The sequence below is a fragment of the Balaenoptera ricei genome, chromosome 13 (genome assembly GCF_028023285.1).
Source record: "Balaenoptera ricei isolate mBalRic1 chromosome 13, mBalRic1.hap2, whole genome shotgun sequence".
Classification (NCBI taxonomy): domain Eukaryota; kingdom Metazoa; phylum Chordata; class Mammalia; order Artiodactyla; family Balaenopteridae; genus Balaenoptera; species Balaenoptera ricei.
This window is the reverse complement of record NC_082651.1, coordinates 55783485-55798222: the sequence shown is the minus strand read 5'-3', so window position 1 is coordinate 55798222 and position 14738 is coordinate 55783485. Positions and strand designations below refer to the sequence as shown.

Genomic DNA, 14738 nt, shown 5'->3' with positions numbered 1-14738 from the left:
GGTACTTGTATATTTACCAAACACTCTCCAAAAAGTTTGCCCCACTTTACATTCCTATCAACTATCAACAGTGTATGACAGTGTCCATTTTTTCTCTACACTCTTATTTATGCACATTGGGAATTTTCAACTATCTGAAAAGTTGAAAAATGGTAACTTGACTTTATTTGCAGTTTAAAAAATTGCTGTTGATACTGAATATCTTGGTTGGCTTAAAAAAAAAACAACAGTTTTTCCATGTTCTTTGTTCATTTTCCTATTGATATTCATCTTTCTTACTGACCTACACAAGCCCTTTGTATATGAAGCCTCTGTCATATAAGCATTTTTTCCCCTAAGTTGCTGCTTGTCTTTCAAACTTATTGTAGTTTTGCCATAACTTAAAAAAATCATGGGGTCAAATTTTATCACTTTATTTACATTTTTGGCTTTGATATCATGCTGAGAAAGATTTTCCCCAGTCCCAAGATCATTAAATATGCATATTTTCTTCTAGTGTCCTTCCTCAACCCTCACCCCTCCCGATGCCCAGATTTTCTTTTTCTGCCCTCACTGCCTTAAAAAGAAAAGTTTTCTTTTTTATATTTAGCTCCTTGATCCAAATGGGATTTCAGTATAAAAAGAGGAAATATCCTGTTTTATGATAACTAGCTGTACCAATATCATTTATTGAATAATCCTTGTTTCTTCACTGACTAAAAATGCAACTTTTAGTATGTATTATATTCTTATGTATATAACTGGGTTTATTTCTGGTTTCTATTTTCTTTTGTCTATTTCTGGGCCAGTAATACTGTTTTATCCTGTATTACTTTATAATATTTGGTAAAACAGACCTATTATTTCTCTGCCCCTATAGTATTCTTGAATGGTTTCATAATGGTCTTCCAAATGTATAGACTACAACAAAGACTAAGAACATCCTAAGAATTATCTTTCCATGAATGACTGGTCAGGAAAATTGGGAAAACAGGGCGGTAACTAGATATTTTTACTAACTGCTATGTGTTAACCCTAGAGGCTAGTCTACCTTAAAACACTGAAGAATGTTTCTATTCCATCATGGAAAGAGAAATATTATCTGGTAAACAGTGTAAAAACAGCAGTATTTCTGTCTTTTTGGTTTTGTTTTTGTATTTAGGCTAGTAGTGGACAAAATGTACAATCCTCATCAACCTAGGTAATTTCACTATGGTTATTTTAAGGCAGTTTTAAAAATAATCAACTATGCCTTTCTTGTTTTTACCTTTCGTTGATCAAGTTGTGTGTTATGAAGTAGTACTGCAGTCATATTTGGATATAGTTTAACCATTACTCCAGTGTCTCTATGAAAAGGAAAAAAGCCTGGTTAGAACGATAAGTTACTCTATTATCTACTGATAATTAAACTGTGATTATGTTTTCATAGGAGAACAAAGTAAAAAAACACATTAAAAACCCCTCTCCAGTATATGTTTTTGTAACTATAAAAAGTATCTAAGAGGGATACTTATTTTTCCAATTGAAAATACACTTTATATTTAAATACTTATGGATCAAAGGACAGAGAAAAGATAAAGGAAAAAATATGCTGGGAAAAGCTCCTGGAATATATATTCTTTTATATTTTTCTTCATAATATTTTCCAAAAAATTTTGAAATGACATTAAATATTTTAAAATAAGTGTAGAATTATCATCAACCTATTAAGGAGTGATTTAAGGAAGGGGGTTACATAAAATGGGATACTTATTTCATTAAAAAATATATCTTCCTTTTTTTCTTTAATCTACTGAAAAAAAAAACCATCCCATTTCTTAGTTTTCACCTGTGATATTAAACAAATTATCCCATTGCCTTTTATAATTCATTTCAAATTTCAAATAGTTCTGAACATTCATGCTACATTGGATAATTTTTTTTTTCTTAAAGGGAATTTTCTGACTCAGAAAATGCAATCTTTTTAGCTGGTGAAAAAATGATTTGAGGTTGAAACTGGCATTTAAAAAAAAAATGCACTACTTAGGCATTAAGTAGTAGTATCTTTAAAACAGACCAACAAGAAACTACCAAAAAAAAAAAAGAAGAAAGAAAAAGGAGATATTGCTAAGTCTATTTGGGGCTTGTTTATTGGGAAGATTAAAATGGTGGGAAATTTGGTTAAAGAAAACAATTCAGTTAGAATAATATATTAGTATAATTATAATCACAGAACCATGTTAGTGAAAATCTACAAACTCGTGCAGAAAATAAATTTTATGTTAAAAATAAATAATGATTATATGGTAATTGACATATAATCTAAACATCTTACAATTTCAAAGTAAATAATGCAAATGTGAAGTTAACATGAGCTTGTAATATAAATCTTATAAAAAGCAGCACAGCATTTTAGTTGATATTACCTGATTTCAGTTATTGTGGCGGTATATACTGCTCCAAATTCTAATTGCTGCTCTTGCTGTAAGTGCAAAATAAGCCGTAAGATTCATAAAGAAAACAGCAACAAAAAGTAGAAAAAAACTGACTATTAAAAGATCTGTTCTTACATCATCTTTGCAGATTTCGGTAATGAAGTCTCTTGCTTCATGCATGGCACTGGGTGTTGGTGCAAATATAGAAAATGTTTCTTCATCCACCTGACTAATAGTTACTCCTTTTAAAAAAATAATTTTATATATTAAAATATATAATATATAATATATATATATTATATATTGCTATATATATAATATATATATTATATATTGCTATTATATATATTATATATTGCTATATATATATATAATATATAATATATATATTATATATTGCTCATTCCACTGGAGAATAGTCTTAAAAGTAGATGTGAGAGCAGGGGAGTGACCTGGAGGTAGCTGGGCAGGGTTGTGCTATGCTTAATCACTGCTTTAGAAATGAAGGGATTCATTTATCAACAAATACACACTGCACACCTGCTATGTATCCAACACTGTGCTAGGCCCTGGGGATACAACAGTGAGCCAATGTCCCTACTTTCTTGGAGCCCACAGTCTGGTGGGAGAAAGCATATAAGTTCTAATTTTGGAGAGTTTGGTTTTGTGCTCTTAATTATGAGAAGAAACTATACTAGAACCCTTTCCTCACCTTTCTCCCTCTTACTCTGTAGAGTGGTGAACAGATGGATGAGGGACAAAATCATGTCCGTTTCTCAACCCTGAGAACTGCCCAAGGTGACTCTACTTCTCGCTCTCCTTCAGTAACCTCAAATCTGGTAAGTACTAGGTAACCCAAAGATTGATTCCAGAAAAAAACAAATTGTAAAGCATACTACTTCTACACATACCCTTTAAATAAAAGAGTCTAAATAAATAAGACTAAGTGAAAAATAGCAGAACTCATAATAAGAAAAATTAAAGCAAAACTCCTCTAAAGTGAAAAAGTAATTTTTCTAAATGTTTGATTTTAAAATGTTGAAGAAAAACTGATGAATTCTAAGTCAGCCTTCTTGAATATAAAGATGATCGTTTGCTAATTTATTAAGAGGCATACACAGAAAACTTACAGTAAAGACATGTCAGTGTTATATCCTTTTTTCATCTCATTGAGATGTCAATGTTACATCTGTCTCTCATCTCTCAAACTTATTTTTGGAGAAACACAATAGAGGTGAAATGGCAAACTTACATGACCTAGCATTAAATAAAAAATCCCAAACATCATACAACTCTTACCTGTTTCAGCCTGAAGTTTTTTTAAATGATATCCACCTGGTCCAATAAATTTTGCTCGTTTTGATAATGGAACCTGAACAGTTTCTGAAATGTAGTACAGACAAAAATAAAAATTATTTAAATACATATATATATATATATATATATATATATATATATATACACACACACACACACACACACACACACATATATATATGAACCTAAAACATGTACTGGTCACTCAAGACTTGGCCTAGACACATGTAAAAATATTTCAGTATGAAATATAGAAAAACAATTTGCTATGTGACTTAAAACAATTCTAACATCTAAGAATATCCCCTGAAATTTAAAGTATTTTAACTATAAAAGCATTTGACTTTTTTGTTTTGTGTATGGATTTTAAAAAAATTTTAAATACCAGTGTACTTTCATATGTTTACCTTATCATGAAATCAGTAATTTTAATGTATTACCTACAACAGGTCCATTTTCTTTTCTAGATGCTCGAGGTTTTGAAATAGTTTTGTTCATAATCTGTAATATCTCCTTCTTTGCCGCTTGAAGAGATAAAAACATAATAAAATTATAACTGTATAAAATAAATGTGATCAGATATAGCAGTATTCTTAGTTTTATGGAGTGGAATCCAAACTCTTTAGCTTAATAATCAAAGTTCTTTACATCCCAATTACCTTAACAATTCTATTTGTATTCCCTTCTCCAATCCTATCTCAGGGAGTCAATTTGTAAAAACTGAATTTTCACTGGTTTTCCACATTGATGATTAGTCATGTACCCAATAACTTAATACTTCTTGATCTAGGTTGTTACATTAAATTTCATTTTCTAAAGCAGTATTTTATAATAAGCCTATTTTTAATAATAAGCCTAATAGGAATTATAGTTCCCATTAACACAAAGACAGTGATAAAAGGAGAATCAGGCACACTGGCTTGGCTTACCTGAGGCTTGCTGAATGGCCTCCATTACAATTTTTATTGGTATTCCAGGTAATTTAATGTCAGCCTAATATGGAAAAGCCGAAAAATTATGTAAATATTGATTTATGACCTTATTTAAATATTTAAAAATGAAACAAAATGGGTTTTAAAATACCTGTAATGCAGTTATTCCCTTAGTAGTGCCGGCTATCTTGAAATCCATGTCACCATGGTAATCTTCAATCCCCTTAAAGAATTTAAACAAATTATGATATAATTTTAAACAAAAGTGAAATTCACCCTTAGTCACTGTAGAGGAATTTTTAAAAATAGCTTTATAAGTAAACCATGTCCTTTAGGACTATACACAAAAAAATATCTTGTATATTAACTACTGCTTTCAATTTGTGGCTTTTTAAGTTATAAATATTTCGTTAGAAAATCACTTTATTTTTCATGTTCCCCCCCCATAAATGAATGCATAAGGATTAATTTATGATCATCCTAAAGTGAGCCATTATGGATACTTATACTGTAATATTTATTTTTAACTCACATCCTATAAAATCCAAGGCAAATATGCAGAAGAGGAAAGTAAGAACAAGGACTTCTATTTCTCCAGCACTAGCATTCTTCTAAACACACTATGCTTGTAAAGTGTGTATAATCTTCACCATTAAATATTTGAAAATGTGAATATACTTGCCAGAATATCTGTCAGCAAACGATAATCTTCTATTTCACCCTTGTCAGGATTGTTTTTGGTGACCAATCCTATTGCCACACCTGCGACAGCAGATGAAATTGGAACTCCTATAATTGAGAAAAAGAACTTGTGTGCAGTGTGTACATCAGCCTAACATAGGTTATTCATCTTCTTTTGACATTGGATGGTGTTCTAAATTGACAATTCCAAAACTAAGTTAGAGTACAGGTCTTAATAAATCATATGACTATCTCCTTTCCTCTTTAACATATAATAAAAGCTCCTTAACATAATTCTAATTTTGTTCTCAACAAAAACCTAATAATAGCAAACTTAACTCTTAAAGTAATCCATTTCTTTGCCCTTTGCTTTTGGTGCCTTCTTTTTCTTTTTTTTTTTGAAAAGTAATCATGTATTTGGTAAATTGTTCCAGCCTGAGCCCTTTAGTCTACCTTCCCATGACAGCCACTATTAGATTTTTTGTATATCCTCCCAGAAAATTATACCCAGGGAGTAAAAATGTGAGTGTAATCTTTTCTTTTCTTTACCTTATTCTTTTCAATGGCTGCAGAGTACTCCCTGTATGTGTTTATAAGCTATACAATAGAAGTGCGGTTACTGAGTCAAAGGGTGTGTGAATTTACATTTGTTATAGTGTCAACCACAGTCTTCCACGGTGTGTAGCATTTTATACTTTTACCAGCAGTATATGAGGGTACCTGCTATTCTACATTCTTGTTAATTTTTGTCAAATCTTTTGACCTTTGCCATCTGAATGATAAAGATGGCAGCTAATTGTTTTTAACTTGATTTCTGTTTGAGTGAAGTTGAACTTTTTTTCATGTTTTTAAACCATTTATATTTCTTTTTCTGTGAACTGCCTATTCATGGCCTTCAACCATTTTTTTATGTGGTTGTTAGTCTTTTTCTTATTGATTTGTAAGAGCTCTTTTAATATGGATAGATCTTTGTTAAATATATAGAATATTATATAGTAAATAAAATATAAATATGAAATGTAATATAAAATATTATTTTCTAGTTTGTTGACTTTATTGTGATTTTTTTTTTTCCTGTAGAGGATTTTATATGCAATCACGGTTCCTGGATTTTGCTTAGAAAGGTTGTTTTTTTTTTTTCTGGCCGTGCCACACGCCTTGTGGGATCTTAGCTCCCTGACCAGGGATTGAACCCCGGGCCACTGTAGTGAAAGCACTGAGTCCTAACCACTGGACTTTGGGGGAATTCCCTAGAAAGGTTTTTTCTGTTCAAGATTTTCATAAAATCTTCCTTGTTTAATTAAAAAAAAAAGTTTAAAGTTTTGATCACTTGGAATTTATTTGGTATAAAGAAGTGTGACAGAGACCTCATTTCATATTCTCTAAGCAATCTCACATATGCCCACAGTTTTAACTATCACCTACAATGTTGATGACTTAGAAATCTGTCCCTCCTGCCTAGTTCTCTTTGCTAAACCCTGGATCTGTATAGCCCATCTGCCTATTGGACATCTCCAGCTAAATGTCCCCAACACATCTTAAATATATATACAATTATGTTCAAAATTTAATCACCCCCAATAAATCCTTTCTCTCGTGCATTCCGTCTTGGTTGAAAGCAATAAGACACTCATACTAGAATCAACACATCTTTCCTCATTTCCTATACACTATCAAGTCACAAAGATATGATTAGTTTATCCTCTAAATTTTTAAAAAAATTGTCCTGGATACTGAAATATCCATTTCGACTCCTTTAGTCCAAGTCCACATTATTTCTTGCCCTGGCAACAGTTTCCCTGTCCAGTTTTTTAGATTTTAGTAACCCCACCCACACCCCAGCTCCTGTTCTCTCCCACCACATCTCCTAGGGCTATCACGTAAGCTAGGAAAAACTACCCCCCAAAAGAAAAAAAGCAGATTCGCATCATGCCACTCTTCTCCATAAAATCCTTCAAGTTCCCCATTACCTGCTTCCAGGAATTTTTTATTTAAGTTCTGTGGTCAAAAAAGTTTGGGAAATAGTACATATCCTGCTCCTAGAGATTCAATATTCACATTAACATATTTAAGTTTATTTAAACCATATTAAACACACTTGCTTAACCCTGTGCAAACCTACTTTAGAACAAATTTTTTTCCATAGTATACAATAATCAACATCCTGTTGTACTCTATTTTATGGAATACTGAGTTGGGAGATACTAGCTTTAATAGTTCAAACTCCTTAATGTAATAATGATCTTTGAAATCTGGTCCCAGTTTATTACATCATCACTTCTTTCAAATACATTTCAGGAACATACTATACTGTTTCATAACTTTGCATATGTTGTTCCTTTCACATGAAATACGGGCCCTGATGCTAATATGCCTGGTCAACAACCACTCAACCTTTAAACCCAGATGAAATGTCGCTGTCTCTATGAAGCCAATTATGTTCAACCTAGTTCTTCATCCATATTGTACATATTTGTATTATCTCTTTGATATGTTAGTATCTTTATGTTTGTTTTTGTTCCTGTAAACTTTTAAAAAACTGGGTACCATTTGTATCCCTGGAGCATAGACAGTGTCTGATGTAGGACATGGCAAGCACTCGTGTTTGAATCGAATACCATTTGTTGGCTCTTCTCACAGGATTTGACATTTATTCTTGTCAAATTTTTTTTCTTTTTGGCTCCATATTTTTTTATCTTGTCAACATTTTTTTTTTAGAGATTAAAAACTGTCATTTAACAAATCAGTCACATACTCCTTTTTATCAGTATCCTTTTTTTTGGAAGGCCAGTGTCCTTAGTCAAGTCAATAACAAAAAACATTGAAGGGGACAGGGTTTAGGATGGAGCATCTTCAAGTATTCTACTTGAGACTCCTCTCCAACCTACCCATCAGATTATCCAGTCCTGGCTGCTCACCCTTCAACCAGTTATATATAAATGGTATACTTATTACCCTTTCTTAATTTCTGCATCATTTACTGCCAAGGTCATAAACTGCCAAGCTGAACTCTAGATACACTGTACAAGCAGCACCCTCCCTCTCTACTCTAAACCTAGTAATATTTTCAAAAACAGAAAATGAGTTTACTATGGCATGACTTATTTTAAATGAGTCTCTTCTGGTTCCTGTCTTAAAATACTTATACACTATTCTTTTACCATTTAAGAGTCTTGCCAAGGGTCACTGTCAAGTTCACTGGGTTATACTTTACAGAAAATATATTTCTTATTTTTCAGAGTAAGAATTCTTTGTGTCTTTGGTATACTAATCTCCATGATTTCTCCAGTACTGCCAAATTGGTTTCAGTTATCTTATCCTGAAGTTCTCATCATTACTTAGGATGGGTTTTTGTCTAGACCTAAAAGATCTGAATTCATTTAAAGCAGTTAAAGACTCTCTTATGATCTTTTATCTTTCAGTTCACCTTTTTCAGGATTTGTTCTGTGTTTTCCAATATGAGATTATAAGAGTGATGAATGCAAGCTCCATGAGGACAGGAACTTCATTTTGTTTACCACTGTGTCCCAAGAGCTTAGATCAGTGCTTGGCACAGAGGTAGCATACAATAAAGATTTGTTGAATGAATGAATGAAGGTGAAAATAGAAATGGTATTTTACCAGCTACCTTAACTATCAGATTATGTTTTCCTTCCACTGAACACAACTAGAAAAGTGCCTTTAATTGCCTTTAGCTTTTTTTGCTTTGGCTTAAGTTTTAATCTTTTTAGAAATGGTATTATACATTTATACCATTCCTTCATTTCATCCTTGGTTATGTTATCCTTTCTATCCTTCTGTTTTTCTGTACTGTAAATGTATGAACTTATAGGGAGCTCTTTGTGTGGCCTCTTGAGTGTCTTTAGTTTCCTTTTCTCTTCTTGAATAGCATCATTGGTGACTGGCAGATACTGTTTTCAGAGTCTCTTAACATGTTGCCTCTTTCCCTTTTGGTGTTTCAGATCCAGAGATTATACTGAACCACTTGCAATCTTCCTTTTTATCCTGAAGTTCTGTGTACTCTTCTATGAGTGGCATTGTTCTTCTCAGGGCTTGCATAAATCAACTGAAAGATTACATAGTTACTTTCCTTTATGGGTCCTAATACTCCTGCTTGCTAATCCAAACTTCCTTAGTGAATGGAATCAATTGCAGAGCTCTCAGAAAGCCCCTGGGGTCACCAAGTAAATAATTTCAGTGTATTGCTCTTAGCCAAGAATAAGAATTCCAGCAGATACCTGTATAGTTGAAGCTGTACTTTGTAACTATCTTCCTTCTGGCCAGGTTTGGTAATCTGTAATCTGACTTCTCCAAATCTTACTAAAATTCAATTAAAAAAAAATCCTATATTTTATACTAATCAAGTATATGTATATAAATAAGCTTTGGTAGTTTTGAGACATGACTCTTTTACCTGCATCCATTAAAGCTAAACTTCCACCGCATGCAGATGCCATAGAAGATGATCCTATACAAAGAAAGAAATAAAAATACTTGCTTTAATACTGATTTTTGTTAAATGTAGAAAATTGCTACTACTGGTTATTTCCTTACACATACTCATCTATAATTTAAATATTCAATATTCTTTCCTTCCTTCTTTTTAAAAGCATTTAAGGCAACCTTTCCTAAACCACAAACTGCAGAGCTGCACAGTCCAATATGATAGCCATTAGCAACATGTGGCCACTAAATTTAAATTATTTGAAATAAATTCAGTCCCTCAGTTGGACAGCACAGAGAGAGAGAATTTCTGTCACTACAGAAAGTTCTACTGGACAGCAGTGCTAGAGATTCTGATTCTAAGAAACCTACCAGAAAAAACAGCATGCCTCTTCTGTTGCTTAATCAGAAGGCAGTTAAAGATACAGGGCTATAGCTCTCTCACTGGACCATAAGCTATAGACTAGTCACACCCAATAGAGAACAGAAAGTCTCTAGTTTAAATTCTGAGCTTTGGTGTTTTTTAAAAAATATCTATGAACATCTATCTATGTCTGCTACATGTTTGAGAACTACATGCTCTTTCTGCCTTTAATGATTATATCACCTTTCCTTGACCTGTGGACCGATTTTTAATTTAAATTTGACTTTTTGGGAATTCCCTGGCATTCCAGAGGTTAGGACTCTGCGCTTTCTCACTGACGAGGGCCCAGGATCAGTCCCTGGTTGGGGAACTAAAATCCCACAAGCCACAGAGCCCTGCCAGAAAAAAAAAAAAAAAAAATTTCCTTTGAAACAAAAAAAAAACTTGACCTTTTAGCCCAGTCTCTTTCTGTGATATCTACTTATATCTGTGATATATGACAGGTATTCCCTGCTTAATGGCTCACTATATATTTTTCCCTTCCTCTCTCCAAGCTGGCCTTGCTCTGTGGCTTGTTTATAAAAATAAAACAAATAACCCAAACTGGATCTATTGTAAAAGACACATAAAGAGAAATATTTGTTTTATATTATATTGTTTTCAAAACAGCTCATTAGCGAAGAACAGATTCAGATAAGTATATGATTAAACACATTTTTCTCTTGCAGTGGGTTGGGTACTGTAGTAATAAATGTAATGTAACATTATGAAAAGCTAAAACTATAACAGGGAGTCTGTTCTTTTTGACTAGGAAAAATATATTTCAAAACCATACCATTTGACTCTAGTACTTCAGATGTGACTCTTATGGTGAAAGGAAAATCTTTAGGAATAACAGGATACAAAGCTCTCTCAGCAAGAGCACCTAAATCAGAAGAGAAAATAATAAGCAAAAAAAATGTGCTCACCATTGTAAAGCAATTATACTCCAATAAGGATGTTTAAAAAAAAAAAAATGCTAAGTCTCTGTAAGAATACCATGTACATATACCGATTTGTACTTACCGTGCCCAAGTTCTCTTCTATTTACACCAGTGACTTTGCCAATTTCATTAGTTGCATAGGGAGGAAACTTAAAAACAAAAACAAAAACCATGTACATATACAAATGACATGGAAAGATATCCCATATATATAATAAGTTACAAAACAGTAGAATCTCATTTTTGTTAAAAAAAAAAAAAAAAGTACATTCATATACACACAGAAAATGTCTGGACATCTAAAACATATACCAAATTGCTAAAAGTAGCTATTTCTAGTGTTTATGTGACCTGGGGTGGGAAATGGATGGTTATGGGGATTTACACCACAAATTTCTATAATGTTTAAATTGTTAACAATAACAAAATACTTTATTTTTGTAATACAAGAAATGTACGTATTTTTAAAAAATGCACATTGAGGAAACAGATCTTTTTCAATAAGGGTTTTACTTTAGCCAGGGGTTGCAAACTATTTTATTTGATTGATATATCGTCTTAAAAGAATGTGAACTAGTTGCAGTCATTTAAAAAATTGAGAAATTTCCCATACAAATCTGGAATGTTTTTAAAAAGGAGAGATGGAACATGAATCTGATAAAGCCTCTGGATCTAGCAGTCAATTTGCAGGAGACAGAAAGACAGAGGAACGTGCTGAACTGCACCATGAGTGCAATCAGCAGCACCCAGACTGTGGGGAGCACTACAGGTCAGAAGGCTCTGCGGCTTCAACAGAAAGACTGTAAAGAAAAGAATGTGACAGAGGAGAGACCTATAGATTAAAAGAGACAAAGAAATACCAAATTTTTAAAAAATGGACAAGACTACACTGTAGTACCTAGGGATGTGCAATAAAAATCCAAGGAAGTGATTACTATAAAACTTAGGAGAGTAGTTTATTTTCAGGGGAAGAAGGGTATTAAGACTGGGATGAAAAACATGGAGGAGCTTCTGGGGTGACTGGCAACATTCTATACTGTGACTTGGGTGGTGGTTACAAGGGTGTCTGCCTTATAAAAACCCATTAAGTCATCCTTTGTTTTATATGGTTTTCAGTATCTGTATTTTATGATAAAAAGGTTTTTTAAAAATGGGATAATACAGCAATAACGGCCCATATCTTTCTCCTGCCCCCACCCTCACCTCTTTCCCCAATAATCAGCTAGAGCTGCATTTTTCGCAGGTGCCCTTTTTTAAAGATTGCCATGTGCTCTTCAGCTCTTGACAAAGGATGTGCCTTATCAATTACTATTCCTCTGTGGCTTCTGTAGCATCTGGTTATATCCAAAACAGGATATTAGGGACTTAAAACCTGTGAGAATCTCCAGGTTTATGGATATTCTCTAGCATATTTTTTTTACATGAAATGTTCTCTATTAACTATAGCAGATTCAACAAAACTGAGATGTTGGGATTCTGGGCAATCAACAATGGCCACTCAAAAGACCTGCTATGTTACACTAGCCTCCCAGCATGTATGCTTCAAATACTAAAATTAAAGTGCTATATGGTTGTGTTGTATCTGGTCCCTTAGGATTAGCTGTGAATAAAGTCAATCACAAACTCAATTATATGTAATGATTTCATATAAAGTAGTTTAACATTAAATACCTCAGTTCTTTTACTACTAATCAAATGAGTAAAAATATGAACATTTAAATGAACTAAAGGGAGATGGTGATTTGTCAGTTGAGGTATTTGAAAAGCCCCACTTGTTTGAAACACATGTGAACAGTTACAACTCTTTCTTGACCAATACAGTACTCTCTACTATACTTTAACTTTTATGTATGACTCAGAACAGGAAGTTGTTGGTTGGAAAGCTACTACTTGTCTCTCTAAATCCCTTCTGTAAGCAATAAAGTAACAGTGATAGATATATGATAAAACTAGCATAGTAAAATGTTAATGGTAGAACCTAGGTAGTGGATATACTGATATCTACTGTAAAATTCTTTCAACTTTGCTGTATCCTGGAAATCTTTCATAATAAAATATTGGGGAAAAATTCATCTTACCTCATAGTGAAGCATGAAATTTTTATCTTTTATCCCACTGCAAACAAAAAGCATAATATTAAAAAAAAATCACACAGATACAGATTTATTCAATAAACAACTAAACAAGATGTAAGGGGGATTTAAGAAACAATTGGTTATTAAGGAGAGTTGGTCTGAAATTGAATACCAGAAGAATTAGAAGGATGAATGTCAGAAACAGTATTTTTTTCTGGGGCTTCTGAATGAATTCTACACAGATTTAAGAAAACAATTTTGCTTAAAATAAAGCACATAGATATCCAGATTTGAATACTAAGACAATAGATGCATTTTAAAGCATTAATACGTAGTGAGAATCCTAAATATAAACACATTACTTAAATCTCAGAGTTATGATCTTCCTCCCAGTCAAACATGTGAAATGAAGATCAGTAACTGAAATGATATAGCTGAGAGCAATCAGGAGATCTGACAAGCAAAGATTTTTTTCAGGGTTTGAAAAGAGAACTGTTATGACTGAATCTAGAACAATGGGGAGAATAAGCATGAGAAGTAACAAAATTTCTGGAAGCAGGAAACCAGATTTATTTTTAACTAAGGAAAAGACAAGCATATACAGGTTCTTGGCACAAACAGTGTCCCCTTTGAGTGGGATTACAAAAGGCACCTCTCTGTACAGAGGATTTAGAAAGTCCTAGGCTAGGGCTGAATCTGCACAACCATAAATTACAGCCTTGGGGAAAGAAATTTAAAAAACAGACACCTTCAGAAGACTAAAGGAATCATAGATTTAGGGGCTAGAGAGGAGGCTAGGGATCATTAGCCCAGTACCTGCACTTTATAAGATGAGGAAACCAAAGACCAGCATGGCTGAGTGATGTGTACGCCCTCATTTACAGAGGTTATAGACTTAGGACTAGAACACAGAGAGGTATGCTGGCCAAACCCAGTGCACACTCTTATGAAGCTGTGTTGCCTCCTAGAAGAAAGGAGTCAAAATGAAGAAGGATAGGGCAACCACGTTTTGGTCTAGATGGGAATTTAAAATACAAAAGTTTAAGAGCTCCCCCACCACAAAGAATTATGATTATGATGAACATTCAAGTCTTATACATACAGCTGCATTGTTATTTTTATTAGGTACATGAAAAACAATTAGTGATGCTATCCTGAAGATACTGGGGATTATCCTCATCAGTTGGGCAGAAGGAAGAGGGAGGCAGAGTCCTTTGGTCTTCTGAGACCCTTAATAAAGGAAAGGGAAGCAACCCTGTTAGGCACTGAGGAAGATCTGTGGCTGTGAGTTCCAGAACTCTGATGCATAAATGCTGGTGGGGACTGTAATATAGATTCTCATCATCTAAAATTGATCAACATGATTTTACTGCTGACTTTTTAGGATCAGTGGAGGAAAACCACTTTTTTTTTTTTTAACACAAATTCAAATGTGCCTTGGGATTAGATAAGGTTTTTTCTTTTAACAACTTCCAGATTCTTTTTGGGAACTGGGATTCTTGCTTATTATTTATTTGCTCTATTGTTTATAATATTCAACAGAAAAACCT

General features: G+C 33.2%; 1 protein-coding gene and 1 long non-coding RNA gene across 3 annotated transcripts in view; one reads left to right on the top strand and one right to left on the bottom strand.

Moving 5' to 3' along the window:
• The window catches only part of LOC132377192 (uncharacterized), a 209228-nt gene that overhangs the window by 13119 nt on the left and 181371 nt on the right, over positions 1–14738 (top strand). For both annotated transcript variants that reach the window (XR_009506572.1, XR_009506573.1), the window contains exon 2: positions 3128–3232. This is a non-coding gene — a long non-coding RNA (uncharacterized LOC132377192). The remainder of the gene's footprint in view (positions 1–3127; positions 3233–14738) is intronic.
• The window catches only part of PNPT1 (polyribonucleotide nucleotidyltransferase 1), a 41520-nt gene that overhangs the window by 2823 nt on the left and 23959 nt on the right, over positions 1–14738 (bottom strand). Inside the window, exons 15-26 of the mRNA XM_059943290.1 lie at positions 13192–13228; positions 11196–11262; positions 10966–11055; positions 9738–9791; positions 5325–5431; positions 4794–4865; positions 4640–4703; positions 4151–4234; positions 3693–3776; positions 2529–2635; positions 2385–2440; positions 1247–1325 (exon numbers count right to left, since the gene is read on the bottom strand). Coding sequence (XP_059799273.1) covers positions 1247–1325; positions 2385–2440; positions 2529–2635; positions 3693–3776; positions 4151–4234; positions 4640–4703; positions 4794–4865; positions 5325–5431; positions 9738–9791; positions 10966–11055; positions 11196–11262; positions 13192–13228 — 901 coding nt within the window. The remainder of the gene's footprint in view (positions 1–1246; positions 1326–2384; positions 2441–2528; positions 2636–3692; positions 3777–4150; positions 4235–4639; positions 4704–4793; positions 4866–5324; positions 5432–9737; positions 9792–10965; positions 11056–11195; positions 11263–13191; positions 13229–14738) is intronic.